Raw genomic sequence first — 14,839 nt, 5'->3', positions numbered from 1 at the left:
ATCAACTCCTTGGTCTTTGTTACATTTACAGGACAGTAAGTCCAAGTTGTTTTCCTTGCACAAAGAAGACAGTTCTGCTACCTACTCCAGATCAGCTGTCTCATCGTTATTCTGGATTAGTCCCACCACCGCTGTCATCTGCAAATTTCACTATGGAGTTGGAGCTGTGTCGAGCCTAGCAGTCGTGGGTGTAGAGAGAGAGAGAAGCAGCAGAACGCAGCCTTGAGGTGATCCCACGTCCAGTGTGATGCTGTCTGAGAACCGCTGACCAATCGTCACCACCTGTGGTCTATTAGTCAGGAAGCTTAGGACCCAGTAGCATGTGGAGTCACCCTGAGTACCCTGTACTTGAGCCTTATGATGAGTCGTGCTGTAGTCTATAAACAAAGGACTAGCATAATTCGCTTTCCCAACATCCAGAAACCTATTATTAATTAGAATATTTTATCATTTGTTTTATTAATATAGCTTCAGTGAGGAGTTTTTATATTTAATATAATGTATATATTAATTAACATGAAAATATTATTCTATTTTCGTGTTACTCAATATATACATACATTTCTTAATTAATTTTTGCATTTGAGCAGCTGAACCCTTTGACTGACATCCATTACATTTTACAGGAGTCTGGCTCCTGCTCCACTGTAGAAAAGGCAAGCAGCAGGTAAGAAACCTCTTACTAAATGGTATTATCGGAACATGTAACCTAGAATAGTTTGGTCATTTAACATTTGTTTATGTAATACATTTTTTTCTGATAAAAATGCTATTGATACGTTTTAATAAATCAGCAGATCTTTACTTATAAAGACATGTTAATGTGCTAATTATTATTTAAATGAAATTTAATGAAATGAAACAAATTTCATTCTATCTTAAGTGGCCCCTGACTGACAGCTGTTCACAGCTGGGCCCTCATACAGTAAGGGAAGATGAGGCTGTCACAGGAAAGGACATCTCATGTCGGTCTTTGCATCCCTCTGTGTATTGTTAGTAGGTGGGACTGAGTGTGGATGTCATTAATTAAATAGATGATCACCCCTGGATTCCACCACCTTTACGCAACCATTATTAAAACCTTTGATTCTGCTGTGTTTATTCATGGTCAGACAAAGATGTTTTTTCACCCGTTTTCTTTTATTAAGCAAAGTGTCAGAATGTTTTTCAATTAGTCATTTAACAAAAAAAAAACAGAACTTACGGAATGTAAAGAACAGTATGCCAATACTGACTGAGAATAACTCCATCAGAATCAGAGTATGACAATTAATATTATGTAAAGTAACTGATTAGGACGTTAAACGTACTCACATTCATGTCGTGTGTGCGGCAGATGATTATGCCAGTGGAAGTGTTAGCAGCTAAACAGTGTTGAGAATAATGGTAATATAATGGAGTAAAGCAAACTTGTACTGCATCTAGTTCACATGTATTTAAGATAGAGCTACAGTCATTTTGAAAGTTTTGTTTGACTTTGTGAGTCAGAAGATCTAATAACTGTATATTAACTCTCATGGTTTAGAGTCCTGGGTCTAAAGTACACGTACATTTCCTGTACTTCACTTGTAAATGAGTAAAGCATTGTACAGAAGTTGAAGAACAAACTTACATCTCTGAAACTGAAGGTGTGGTTTGAAGCGACTGAGAAGTCACCACTTCTCTCTAATTCTGTCATTGGAACTATTTATTTATTTGAAAATATGTTCATTCAACATTCAACAGCAAATTAATGTCCAATGTAAAATCTGTAAGCAACATAAAAAAATAGATGGAAAATAAATCAGATTTTTGCTCAGGAGAATTACTATTAATACTACTGACAACTCAGTATTAACAAAATGTCACTGTACATAGACTCTAAAATATATGTACTCTTACTGTACTTTTGTAACTGATTTACATCCAAAAATAAAATAAAATCTTCAGTAAGATTTTCCCTCTTTGTTAGAGTGATCAGTAAAAATGTCCTGCAGCCTTTTGATGCTGCATATCTGTCTGGAGTACAGTACTTCACATGTGAAGAGCAACAGAGCAGAAACGTATCCAGGATCCTAGGCAGGCTAGGAACTTTGTCTTTACAACAGTGTTGGTGACTACACCTCAGTTTTTGTTGCAGTATCTTCCAGTCACAGCAGCATGGTCTCCTGCAGGGCAAAAGCCTCTTGTGCATGCCTGTAGTGTGGTCCTCCAAACAACTGGGGGAGCTGTTGCCTTATGACCGGCTGCTGCTCCTGGAACTCTGTCCTGTAGTGATGTATGCCGTCTGAGCTGGCGGGGAAGGTAAATTGCTGGACAGGAGACATTTGGGCTTGCTGGAAGCTGGGTGAGCGTGGCATCCCACCTGGGGATATAGGAAGCTGCTCATGCTCTGGTGACCACAAGAGCCCGTCTACAACCCGCTCGACGTTGGGAAGGTAGCGCAGGTTCGCCTCGTCTCTTCTTTGTCCCTCAAACCTATAGTTGACCTGATTAGGCTCTGAGGTGGAGGTAAACTGCTGTAGGTAGATAGGAGTTGTGCTCCCCTGGGGCTCTAGCTGCAGGGAGTGCTCTGGTGGAGGCTTGGCAAGGCGAGGATTGTGAGCAGAGCTGGGGGGAGGCTGCCTGCGGTAGGTGGCAAAGGAGTTGTTCCTTAGTGCCTTCTCCGGGGACCGGCTGCTAGGTTGCCGCTGGGTGGTGGCGTATGCATGGTGACCGTACGCATCACTGGAGGGTGGCGGGTATCGAGAAGACGGTGCGTAGAGTCTTTCTGTTCTTTTGTGGTCCAGGTTCATACCGTGGGCGGGATGGAAGATTGGGACCTCTGTAGGCTTGCTTAGGACATACTGGTTGTGGTTGTCAGGGGAGCTGACCTGGATCCCTGATGAACTGTTGGAGAAGTGAGGAGGAGGGGGATGCTGGGCCATCCTGGGCCCTGACGCAGCACAAACTATGCTCCCAGCTTGACTGGTTCCACGGCTGGAACTGTCCTGATGCTGTGATGATACGCTGAATGGTGTCTCGCTACGAGGTGCCCTTATTCTAGTTGGAGGTTTCTCAAGTTCCAGTATTTCAAAATCGTGTTCGGCCGTTCCTGGTACGTTGTCATACTGAGAGGCATTAGAGCCTCGGTCGGAGGCAGGAACGAATCCCTTGGAGCGTGGTTGGCGGGAGGGCGGCAGAGTGTTGTCCGGGCTGGAAGGAGCCGGTGATACCCCTCTGCTCAGCTGGGCCCCCCGGGCTGCTGCTTTGACTGCTTCCAGCTTAGTCTCTGAGGGTTTAACCCAGCGTGGAGTGATGTCTCTGTGAGCGCTGGATACTGCATTGGAGTTGTTGTTAGCAGTAGTGTGACCCTGAGGCTTCCCTTTACCCACTGTGCCGAGCTGCGTAGAGATATCCAATGAAGGCGGCTTGAACCCCCGTTCAGGTGTCGTGGTGGCGGTGGAGTGCGTTTGCGGCTCACTAGGGATTCTCTCTAATCCCCTGGAACGGCCACCCATCTTGTCCCCACTGTGGCGCAGTGGTTTATCCACATAGTCCTGGTGTGGACGGCTGGGGGGTTCACTATCCTGCTGTTGCTCCAGTACAGGACTCGAGTCCCTGGGAGGTCCGGCTGGCTCGATGTGGCTCTGACCGTTGGCCAGGTGGTTCATCACGGCTGGCAGTTCAGGCGGGAGCTGCCCTAGAGGCTTCCTGGGAAACTCTTCGTCTTTACCTGTAGGAGCAAAAAGAAACTAAGTAGTCATGGCTGGATATGCTGCGTGAAACTGGCTCACAACAAATGAGTTACAGGACATAGATTCATGCAACACCACTGCCATAGAAGAGTTAAAATAAAGTTACATTTATGCTGACACGATCACATTAACGAGCAAAGGATACAAAATAAATGGTTACAAGTTGTAACTAATTAGGAAGTGGCTTCAATCGCGGTGTCACTGAAACTGAGATGAGTTTCACTACATTTCCTGACAGCACACAGAGACATCACAGAGAAAACCAAGATACACAGTTGAGAGTAAAGATGGGGGACGTTTGAGCCCAGCAGGCAGCAGCTGGAGGAAGAAGGGCTGTGGGAGGTGGTTTGGTTTCCACAGAAGTGGCTCTTCATGATGACATTTATCTGACAACCTTGACCTTTCCTTTTCTCTCTCATACATACGCACAGAAATGGAAACTACTTTCAGCTACTTTAGTTTCATCATTACCGGTGAATTTAATCAACGTTTGTAAGACAATGGGTCAAAATGACATGAACTACTTTCTGTCAACCACTTAATACATTTTTTGTGTCGTCTTTCAGGACTCTAACCTGGAGACGGACTTTGCCAGCACACATGTAGGTAAGACTAATCACAGCTCCCGTACGTGCTTTCAGATCTAGCTAAGGGAGGATGACGGTAACGTGTCCTGGAAATGTTAGCTTAAGATTAGAGTCAAGATGTGCAAATGAAATGCAGATATTCTCATTAATAAAAGTATGAAAACATTTAGTCTGAGTGGCTTAGTTGGATTTCATAATACAGAAATGATCCTTGAGACAAACATGTATTAATGTAATGTCTAGTTTCCACAGCAGGAAAGAGGAAGCTGTGTCAGTGAGGGAGTGTTTGCAGCAGCTGTAATGAGCCCTTCTTGCATCTGAGTCTGCTTTCCCTCTTAAAGTCCAAGGTTAATACAGTTCTATTGATGATTTTCAGTTTTAAGGGTCATACAATTTCAAAATCTTAAGTGTATTATGTGTTTGTATGTAACAAAACATATGGGGTAAAAAAGACAGTTTGTCCAGATCTGATTCTGTGGTATAGACTCCATCAGTGCACCTGGTAGAGCAGGATTTAAGGGGTTCCTCTCTAATGTCAAATCACTTCATCTTCTAAGCAGTGTGAACCTATACCTGCCAGTGGCCACTGATGCACTGGTTCCCAGCTGAACTATGTTTCTCCACCACCGCGTGGATAGTAGTGGAGGGTTGAACTTTATGAACGCTATCCATTTGCCAAACTAGTCCACACTGACTGAGACCATCTTTTAGACATAATTGTCAAAATCAAAGCTTTTAGTGTCTCGTTATCTCGTCAGCTGGCATGGCTATTGTTGCAGTTGTGTAGGCAGTAGAATGAAGGTAAGTTCTGCTTCCTTTCTTATTAATGGTGAAGCATTAATAGCTTATAAAGAAGTAGCTCCCACTGCTGCAAAGAATTAACTACTTTATGACTAATGACAACATATACCTGGAAGGTACAGAGCCATACCATGATTTCTGATTTTCTTTACAAATATCTTATTTCTAGATTAAACAGTCAAAGTACAAACCAGTTGTTCATCAACAACTGCATCCAACACTTAGTTAGTTAGTTAGTTAGTTAGTTAGTTAGTTTCCATCAGAGGGTGCGTTAATGTATGGCACCAGAAAGACTGTTGAACACATTGAGAAAACCCCAGTCGGTCAAAACATAGGCGTAAAGACGAAGAATGAGAGCCAGCCATGGCAGGACTCACTGTAGCAATGCATCAACTCAAGTCAAAAATAGGATGCAGCTAATAAAAACAAGTTGTCGTTTAAGGTGGGAACCCAAGTGCTGTTGGACGGACAGTGAACAGACAGGACGAACTGACTGAGGGACAAATGGACAAAAACATGGTGAGGGAAGACCAGTCAGGAAAGCCCACCAGTTACTGTTGTAGGAGGGAATGTGCCCCCCACTCACGGCCACATTTATGTTGTTGTTGGCTAATATAGTTTGAAAGAAGAAGGAGAGAAGTTAGTGAAGGGACACAGCAAGATAGGAAACACAATGCTAGTATGGAGGGTAACGTTGGACTGGCTTCATGTGCAGTTTATTTGAATGTGTTTTAGTAAACACTTACCAAACTAATAAAAATAGTGTAAATTTATTTCCTCCTTAGTGAATGTGTTTTAACTTGTTTTCTCAGTCTAATAACAGATGGCTGAACTTAAGTTAGGATTCTGACTTTTATATTCATTGTTAAAAAATGTTTGCATCCCAGTTATATGTCTGTGGTGCTTTTTCTGTATTGGAGCTTGTTAGTAACTGCATGTTCTGTGTGTGTGTTACATCATACTGCAGCAGTACCTGGCGCAGGCAGATCCAACTTTGCCCTCCTGAGCTCAGTCATGGACGCCTGTAGCTGCTCAATCACAAAGTCATCCTCGAAGAAGAAATCTTTGGACAAGGTCTCCTGCAAAAACTCCACCAGCTCCTCCATGGACAACTTCATCAGGTGTCCTGTAGTCAAACATGCATGATGTTTCCTGTCATTGTGACGTGGACACCAGTTGGTGCAAACGTGCCCTTAGAACAAGGCTTACTCTTGTGCATTTTAAGGATAGTGTAGGACATGGCTGGTAGCACTCGCTCCCCCTCCAAGATGTAAATGTCCCAGATCCTGAGGGTTAGGGTGAAGGGAGTCTAAAGAAAACAGAGCAGCAGGTTACACATCTAATTGTTTCCCTTTTCTTGTTATTTCTATTCTGTGTGCTGCTAGGATCTATTTGAATAGAAGTGGACAGGTATTTTCCTTTTTTAACAGAAAGTGCCTGTGGTTGTGAAACATGAATTGGGTTTCATTCAAAGAAATGTTGTCTAAAATGCTGTAACCCTAGACAGGGACAGCTTTGTCTGAATGCACTCACTCTGTCCAGGAAGCACTGAAAAAACCACTTCAGGGTGTACAGGCTGGTAAACACTTCTTGGTTGTCCTGTGTTTCGCAGGGAAGAGAGTAGGGTGACTGACATTTCTTTGTAGTGACTCCATGTGTAACAGAATGTCAAATAATTCAATCTAGTTATTAAATTTGTCTTTGGTTCATTTGCTTTGTCATTTTATTTATGACTTACCAGGTGGTGTTTCAGTTTGGGCATCGTCTTCTTGAGTATGCGATCGTGGTGCTCTTGGAACCGCATCAACTTTGGGAAGCCGGGAACAAAAAACCCTAAAGGCAAGAACAAGAGGGATGATCAGGTGTTTATTTATCAGTGCAGACAATGGTCATTTTAACCATAAAGTGACAGGTATATACACAATATAAATGTTTCTAATTCATTTATATGTGTGTTTGTGTTGCAAGAAGGACCTAAGACATGTGCTATGGCAAGGAGCAGCCAGAAGGGGGCGGAATCCATTGTAATATAATAGTCCTCACTGCCTTGGCTACAGATTACCATGACCAGGTGTTCCATCAATGAGTAGCTAGATAGGTGATTATATTACCTGTGTCACATTATCATCTATATCATTACATTATTCATAACATTAAATATATATAATTAGTTATGTATATGTGAGCAGAACTTGAACCTGTATCTTCAGAACACGAGGTACAGTAGGAGGTGTTTCCACTACACTATCACACCACAAGTAAATATACATGTCTGATATTACCTCTGTATACTGTGTACTTTTACAGTGTTTACTAATAGCATACCGTGCATGGCGTGCTTGTGCCCTGACAGTAGTTTGACCAGTGCCCAGAAGGCGTCCTCCTCGTTCATGTAGATCAACAGCAGGGCTGTGATCTGACTCATACCCTGGCAGTAGCCCACCTCCTGAATGCACACAATACAGTAGATTAATCAATTGGTGCAATAACAGTCACGTCAATACCTCAATTACCTAAAGTAACCTCCACAGGGAGACGCACACCATGTGTGCCCAAATGACTCACTGTGTTGTACATGGAGTAGGCCGTGAGGACGTGGAAAAGAGCCTGCTGCCTGAGAACACAAACAGAAACCATAATTAACACACAGCTCTGCAAACAAGCCAGTGTGGAGGCAAGATGACCAGTCAGTTGTGGCTCACCGCAAAATGCATGCAGGCAAAGTGCAGTAGGTTGATGGGATAACTGAATGTGAAAGTATTTCATCATTTTAACATTGTATACAGTGTAGAATAAAATTAAAGTAAGACGCACAATATGGGGATGTGAGAGCTCTCACTTCCATACGAGAAAATCACAGAATTAGCTCACCATGAATGCTTTTAGTCATCGTACTTACTTGACATCGTAGCGATGCATGAACATGATGTGGTCCCTGTAGGTCCGATTCACATCCAGATCAATCTGACGAACATCAGGGGACAGCCCTCGGGCTCTGGCTTTTAATTTCTGTAAAAAATGAGAAAAGTACACTCTGGTGTTAGAGAGCTTAAATACACACTGCGAAGCTAAGGCAAAACATCCACTGAGCCTGTTAATTGTTTTATGGCACCTCAACCTGAAGATGAGATACTGCTACATATCCTATAGCGTTTACATAAATGCCCCATTCAAAGTTGTCTGAACCACCTCTTCCTGGTTGCAGGGCTGCTGGAGCCACAGTCACAGCTGTCTGGGCAGAGGCCAGGCTAACACCCTGCACAGGGCGTGAGTGAGTATCACTAACGTTTTTAGTCCATTTACACCAGTTTAACAGTTACATATTTGTTGTCTGAAGTGTAAATGCTTTGACCTTATGAGGATGTCAGATTAAATAAAATAGAAACTTGTTCATTGTACAGTCTGTGCCTGCAACTCGGAACTTCAATACATTGACACCAGCTGAAGGCAGCGTTACATCGATCTTGCCAGCTAAACTTTCTAAAGGGAGACAGAACAGTTGTTTCAGGAACAAGCTGTGCAGCTTTACACAAACACAATTAATCCTCCGAACCCACAACCTGCCTGCAATAATACCCACGCTTAGTGAAATCAAATCAAACCAAGTATCTGTCTGCCTTCTGAATCTTTGAGGCATGTGGAGCAGTGCGTACTGTAGATGTTTCATCCCCCTGGCATCCATACCTCGTAGAAGTCTTTCTTCTCCTCCCTTATTTTGGGAATATCGAGCAGTAGACACCACACCTCCCCTCGAAGCTGCAGAGGGATTCCCTTATAGATCCTCCTGACCAGCTGAAGAGACGAAGAGGACATCATTAGAAAGGCAGATGAGAACCCAAGATCCCAGCTCATGAGCCAAAGCCTGTCACATCAGACATGGTGGACAAGGCAGCTTCAAGACATTAGGCCTGAGTAAGTCCTGCAAATCAAACATACCAACAGTGCATGACTAAAGCTAGTCCGTACTCCCTGAGTAAAAGCAGAGGGCTTTGGAAGGTGAACTGCAGCCATCTGGCAGCTCAAGCTCTAAGACAGACTGTGGGCAGAGGAGAGAGAGACGGCATGCATGCAGAACAGTCCAGAGTCATTCAGCGTCATGGATGAGCAAGATTAGGCCTTAAACGCCAAACTGCTGGACCAGAGGAACTAATCGCAGCACTGAAGTCTCTGTCTACAGCCGTCAAGAGGCAACCAGGCAGAAACGTTGGACAACACACTGGAGGAACGTCTTCATGTGCTGCACACATGACCGTGACCGACGGACGGGCCATGGGTGAAAGTGACCACGCGCCTGCTGAGGAGCTGCCAGTTCAGCTCCTAAAGCCTGGTTAGGTGGTACATCAGTGCTAACGGTGGTCCAAGTAACTTATCAGCCAGAGCCCCTAGTCGCTGTGTTGGAGTATCCAGGGCACACACTCCATCAACTTCCTGCTACCACACTCGCTCGTTTCTAGTGCAGCAGCCTTGTAATTAGGCTGTGATGAGCGAGTCAATGAGAGCATCTGTTAGACTAATCATCCTTTCAGTGCCAGCGTGTTTGCGTGTCTATAGTTGAACACGTGTCAACATTTACATTTCTGGTGATCTGTGCAGTTTCAGTCTGTCTTTGCATCAGCTGTGTCTGATACATGCAGCTCAGAGTTGGAAACATTTGTAGTATTTAAGAATGACTAATTGGTTCAACTGGTTTCACCTTGTTTGTTTTTAGTTACATAGGACAGCTTGAAGACCCCCTGCCAGGGATTAGTTGTTTTAACCTAATAATTAAGAAGCTGAAAAATCTAATTGGAAGTTTGAGTGGCAGTAAATTAAATGTCCAGACACGCTGTTTTTCACAATAAGATTTTATTCCATATCTTTATAGCAAAACAAAGTAAAAGTGTAATTACTTTAGCTCCAGGAGTTTATTCTTCTGCTAGACTCAAGGTCTCCCTGCTAATTAAAACGCTACGCTACACACGGGAACCACTTGGGCACCAGTTCTGCCCAGTTCCACCATCCTGTTCCTCACAAGGACGAGCAGATGAATTCAGATTTACAGACCCGACCGGGCATTTACTCTAAAGAATAACAGCAGTGAGGCCATAACCACATCAACGCTGCGTCGCTATTACAGGGTGCGTTGGAGTAAACACTGCAGCCTCTGTGTGAGGCCTGAGGGGAAAGAGCTCCTGACTGCAGCGCTTTTACTACAGTGCTGAGCTAAACGCTCCCAGCAGCCAGTAAGTGAGGAAACAAACCAAACACATCCTTGATGCTTTCAAGGAGACACTGAAGCAATGGAAAGAGGGCCAAACACTGAGCTGTGCCCTTGGATGTAGCAGCTACGTCTCAGTGTTGACAGGAATACAGACTTCACAGCTGGAAACACATCAAAGGAAGGACATGCTGCAGTTGTACCTGGCCTCTAATCATTTTTGTTGGAGACCACCGTCTTTATCTGTTACTGACAGGCAACTGCAGCAGATAGCAGGGCTGGACTAATCCCTGACCTGAACTCTGCCGGGCCCACATGGATAAATGGATCTATTATTTAGGAGAGAACGGTTTGATGGTGGTGGGCAATGAATAATGGAAACCAATGATTCACACATGGTTTTAGTTTATACACTCCACCTTTAAGCTGCACTAAAGTAGATCAAAACACTGAATGTTTTAGATGTTTGGTTTTACACAGCTCTGCTCGTCTTTAGATTCATATTACATCACACTATCAACTAACATCAAGGTCTGTATTTATGAGAGTAGTAGTCACCTTCTCGCTGTTCTTGTATTTGTCCCAGCTCTTCAGCATCTTCAGCCATTTGGTGGTCCTCTCCACCTCCATGTGTTTTTGCTGGGGAAACAAGAAGCGACACATCTGTAGCTTCCTTTCTGTGGCTGCCTCCAGGTCTGATGGGAACCGGTGACGAAAGGCCGTTAAACAGGAGCCAATGCACTTAGTGTTCAAGGAGGACGCTCTAATCGCAGCTCTCGGCTCGGTGCCAGAAACATTGTTATGCACAGAAATGAGAATTATCTCATGTTTAATGTACTGGACAGGTTGTATGGTCTTATATGCTACATTAACAATTCTACATTAAAAAGATATAAAAAAAAAACATAAAATCCAGCTGGATTATTAAAAAAAGCCTGATTCCAATGTGTCTTTTGTTAATGTGGTACAGAGGCAGAGTCAGAGTCTGTGGCTAACGTCTGATGGCCAAGGTTGCAGGAACCATATTTCAAGTTAGAACTGTTCTGAGAATAAGGATATTGACTGATACTGGAACCCTGTGAATATAAGAGCTCTCCTTGAACAACACTGAAACAAGGCGAAACAAGAGCGGGGGGAGCTGAAAAGACTGAAAAGCTGTCAAATCATTTTCTTTATCGAACGGCCCTTTTTTACAGGAACTCAACAACAACAACAGGCCTCCACACCAAATAGTGTCTAAATTAAGTATCGGGATAAAACTACATCACAATGCAGATCCACTAGATGAACAATGATGCTGCCGCTATCACTCCAGGGACTATCCAGGCCCCCGTGATGGCACAGCTTAGCGGTCGACTAAGCCTCAATACAAACGTCTCACAAAGCAGCACTTCAGCACAAGTGCTGCTCTTAACTTATTAAACTGTCTGTAAATTGAATATAATGGAAAATCAGTGTTTATCATGCACAGTTCAGCTGGGTGCTTGTAACTCCTGCTGTATTTGTTTGGCGCACGCTGTGTGCAGAGGGGGTAGCTCACCTTCTCCTCCACCGAGTCGTAGGATGGAAGTTCATTTTCACTGGGAGGATGAGAGGAAAGAGACAGAATGAGGAGGAGAACAGTTTCAGATTTGAACTCAAGTTCATAGTTGACTTCCTGACTGATACACCAGCAGAGATATCCAGGTCGGCACTTATCTCACAGTCCGTTATCACGACGAGGGAACATCAAGCATGTCAGCAGTCTCCAAACAGGAAATAACAGATTAGACGTTTGCTTTAGACTCTGTTTATCTTTCAAAGCCGCTGCAGCTCCAGAGCAGTCGAGGGTTTTTTCCCTGAGACTATGAATATTTTGGTTTGTTGTCCTTTACCTGCCATCCTTAGTTTTAATAATTATTATTTCAAAAAAGCAGCGAGACCTTTTAGATGTAGCAACTTACAAATGAACATGAATAACAAGGAAATAAGTGATATTTAAACCAGTACTTTTAAAAGTACCAATAGGTCAACATATATATCAATATCAACAAGCAGTTTTGATAATCAACCAAGTTAGAAAATAATGGACAAGCATCACGTCTGGATGAAGCACTAGTGAGACACAGTGTGCATTTATTATTATTTTACTTCCTTCATAACTTCAGTTCCTGCTTTCACACATCAACCTTTCGTGTCTTCTTATGCTGATCATTCTTTTTCCTCTGTAGGACACTCGTGTCCCTGTCTTGGACAATCCTACAGCCCAGAGCTGGTGTTCCTGCTCCCCCTCCCGTCTTAGACCGCCTGTGGTCTGGACGCTACCTCTCCAACTTAACACTGGTGCTCTGTGATTGTGGCTCACCCGGCGGTTTCCAGCCTATATATAACACTGCAGCACGGCCCTATTTAAGCGGCTGGCCGGGCCGAAGCCACAAGCACACTGCTCTCCCAGCCTCACAGTCCGTCCCTGCAGTGCTGTACTAGATCATTCATTTGGTTATTATGAACAGCCGCCGGTGGTGCTGTGCTGTGTGCGTTCTTACTGGACGAAGCCGAAGCGGTCGATGACTTTGTACAGGCGGAAGTTGGTGTCCTCCCAGGGCTCCACCACGGCCTCTTTACCCTGAGAACGAGACGAGCAGAGCAATCAGCGTTTCGAAAAGTAACAGATTCAGCTGATGCGAGCATAATTATGTGCAGATGGTCTGATGCCGCTCCCGTGATGCTCTAAACCCAAAAGAGGCGCTTCTGATTGAGCTCCTAACGACATGCCACCCACGTACTCCAGAGGCAGAGAATCGCGGTTTGATTGGCCGCTAAATTGCGACGGGAGCTGCGACTCCGGCGTCCTTGGAGGAGTGTGTTGGCGTGAGTGTGTTTTTATGGGATGCAGAGAAGGCAGATTAACAGGTGTGAAATGAGCAGGCAGACTCCCACCTGCGTCACCGGCCCTCGAATGAACAGTTCTACTCAATTCACCACCGTGGACCAATGAGGAGGAAACTCAATGCGCAAAACTCGTTTAAGCAATTTCATAGTTGTTTATTAGACTAAGTAGTCTGATGCAGAGACTATAAACTGGAGAGTATGGCTGAACTCAGGCTCAACTATCTGCCCAGTGTGGTTTTATTATTTTAATTTGCCATTTCGTGCTGATTCTGTTTATTTAATGAAAAGAGAATATGATTTTATAGCTTCATCGATAACCTTTAAATTAATGGAGGAAGCGCCAAATGTCCAGGACCAAAATTGAAAAAGCTTCGTTTTCCCTTTGAATAGGAGACAGAGAACCTGGATGATTTAAAATTACACAGAAGTCAAACGCACCACAACAGAAAACACCAGTGAACCTCGAACTGCCTCTGCACCAAATATTCCTACAACGTTTCACTTCACACAGCAGAAAATATCCAAAAATAAACTTCATAAAACACCAGACGGAGACACTGGTTTCACAGGTCAGTCTGCAGAGCAGATGTTGGGCAGGTTTGATCTCCTCCACTTGAATAAATGAATAACACACATGTCTGAAGAATCAAAAGGCCTGTGTCTCATCCAGCCTCACAGCTCGTTTGTGGTCAAGCATCATCTCAGCAAGTTCATCAAAAAAAACAAACAGTCTGAGCTGACGATTCCACACATCACATATACACTGACGTGCCAGTGTTGTGGAGGCAGAGAGGTGAGCTGACCAGACCTGACAGGGAAGATGAATGTGAGCAATAAAAATGAGACTTTGATCTTTGCCTTTCATCAAGAGTCAAGAATCTGACAGTGCTCAAGGTCTACGAAGCCAAATGAAGGGAAGAAATCACATCGTCTTGACTAGAAAATGCAGCTTTGCTACACAGTCACGGGAGGATCATCAGAGCCTCTAACCATCACCCTCTGCTGCACATCTGGACCAGAAAGACAAGATATTGGTTTGAACATCCACAAATAAGCCCAGTCTACGCGACCGTCAGTCACGCGACTTATTCCTACTCACTAAACACACACGCCTCCATCCTCTCCGCGGTCTCTTCACTCTTAAATGAGGCAGCTTGATTATGCAGCCTGCTGGACTACATTAAAAAGGCTAATTTACAACCTGAGTGGGAGCCTGGTCTGACTGATAGGACCGGCTGGGTAACAAGTCAGACGGAGTCATCGTCCACAACCGAAAACTCAGGTGAAGTTCGTGGATTTATAGTGATAACTTTTAACTAAGGTCCCTCTGTCATGTTTTATTCATATATGTATTGATTAAAATGCTTTATGTTGCATAGTGTGTTTATTTCCATGATCTTCAGCTGAGCGTGTGCAGTAAGTGAAGCCGTTTGGCTCCGGGTGAATTCATAAAAACCTTTCAACACACAGCTGCACCACACACTGTTATTACAGTGTTTTATGGGCAGTAACCCGGTGGTTTACAGGCAAACATCTCACCACGCTGTTATGAAGCTTGGTAGCGTTTCAGCGCCAGTGACTGGCGGTGGATGCCCACAACAGCAACAACAGCAGCGACAGGCTCGTGATGGAGGGCCGTGGGGGACCCGGCGGCTGGAGGGGGTGCT

At 44.1% G+C, this 14,839-nt stretch overlaps 1 protein-coding gene and 1 long non-coding RNA gene across 6 annotated transcripts in view; one reads left to right on the top strand and one right to left on the bottom strand.

The window, feature by feature from the left end:
* Positions 1-1,119: 1,119 nt before the first annotated feature.
* Positions 1,120-14,839, bottom strand: part of usp6nl (USP6 N-terminal like) — a 34,314-nt gene continuing 20,594 nt past the window's right edge. For all 4 annotated transcript variants that reach the window (XM_055511198.1, XM_029164207.3, XM_055511199.1 and 1 more), the window contains 12 exons: positions 12,827-12,906; positions 11,842-11,881; positions 10,860-10,940; positions 8,789-8,896; positions 8,004-8,113; positions 7,670-7,718; positions 7,430-7,550; positions 6,843-6,937; positions 6,638-6,703; positions 6,314-6,413; positions 6,078-6,230; positions 1,120-3,694 (listed from right to left, as the gene is read on the bottom strand). In XM_055511198.1, coding sequence (XP_055367173.1) covers positions 2,130-3,694; positions 6,078-6,230; positions 6,314-6,413; positions 6,638-6,703; positions 6,843-6,937; positions 7,430-7,550; positions 7,670-7,718; positions 8,004-8,113; positions 8,789-8,896; positions 10,860-10,940; positions 11,842-11,881; positions 12,827-12,906 — 2,568 coding nt within the window. In that variant the 3' untranslated portion in view covers positions 1,120-2,129. The remainder of the gene's footprint in view (positions 3,695-6,077; positions 6,231-6,313; positions 6,414-6,637; positions 6,704-6,842; positions 6,938-7,429; positions 7,551-7,669; positions 7,719-8,003; positions 8,114-8,788; positions 8,897-10,859; positions 10,941-11,841; positions 11,882-12,826; positions 12,907-14,839) is intronic.
* LOC114863271 (uncharacterized) lies at positions 3,692-14,548 on the top strand. Of its 2 annotated transcripts, XR_008695507.1 has the most exons (8): positions 3,692-4,322; positions 4,547-4,650; positions 5,547-5,623; positions 6,072-6,225; positions 6,846-6,966; positions 7,073-7,202; positions 8,310-8,375; positions 10,888-14,548. It is a non-coding gene; the product is annotated as an uncharacterized LOC114863271 (long non-coding RNA). The 2 variants fall into 2 exon arrangements; XR_008695508.1 differs by lacking the exons at positions 3,692-4,322; positions 4,547-4,650 and adding an exon at positions 5,723-5,792 and having other exon boundaries at positions 4,657-5,623.

Source organism: Betta splendens, chromosome 9, assembly GCF_900634795.4.
Source record: "Betta splendens chromosome 9, fBetSpl5.4, whole genome shotgun sequence".
In the NCBI taxonomy this organism is placed as follows: domain Eukaryota; kingdom Metazoa; phylum Chordata; class Actinopteri; order Anabantiformes; family Osphronemidae; genus Betta; species Betta splendens.
This window is presented reverse-complemented; position numbering and strand designations above follow the sequence as displayed.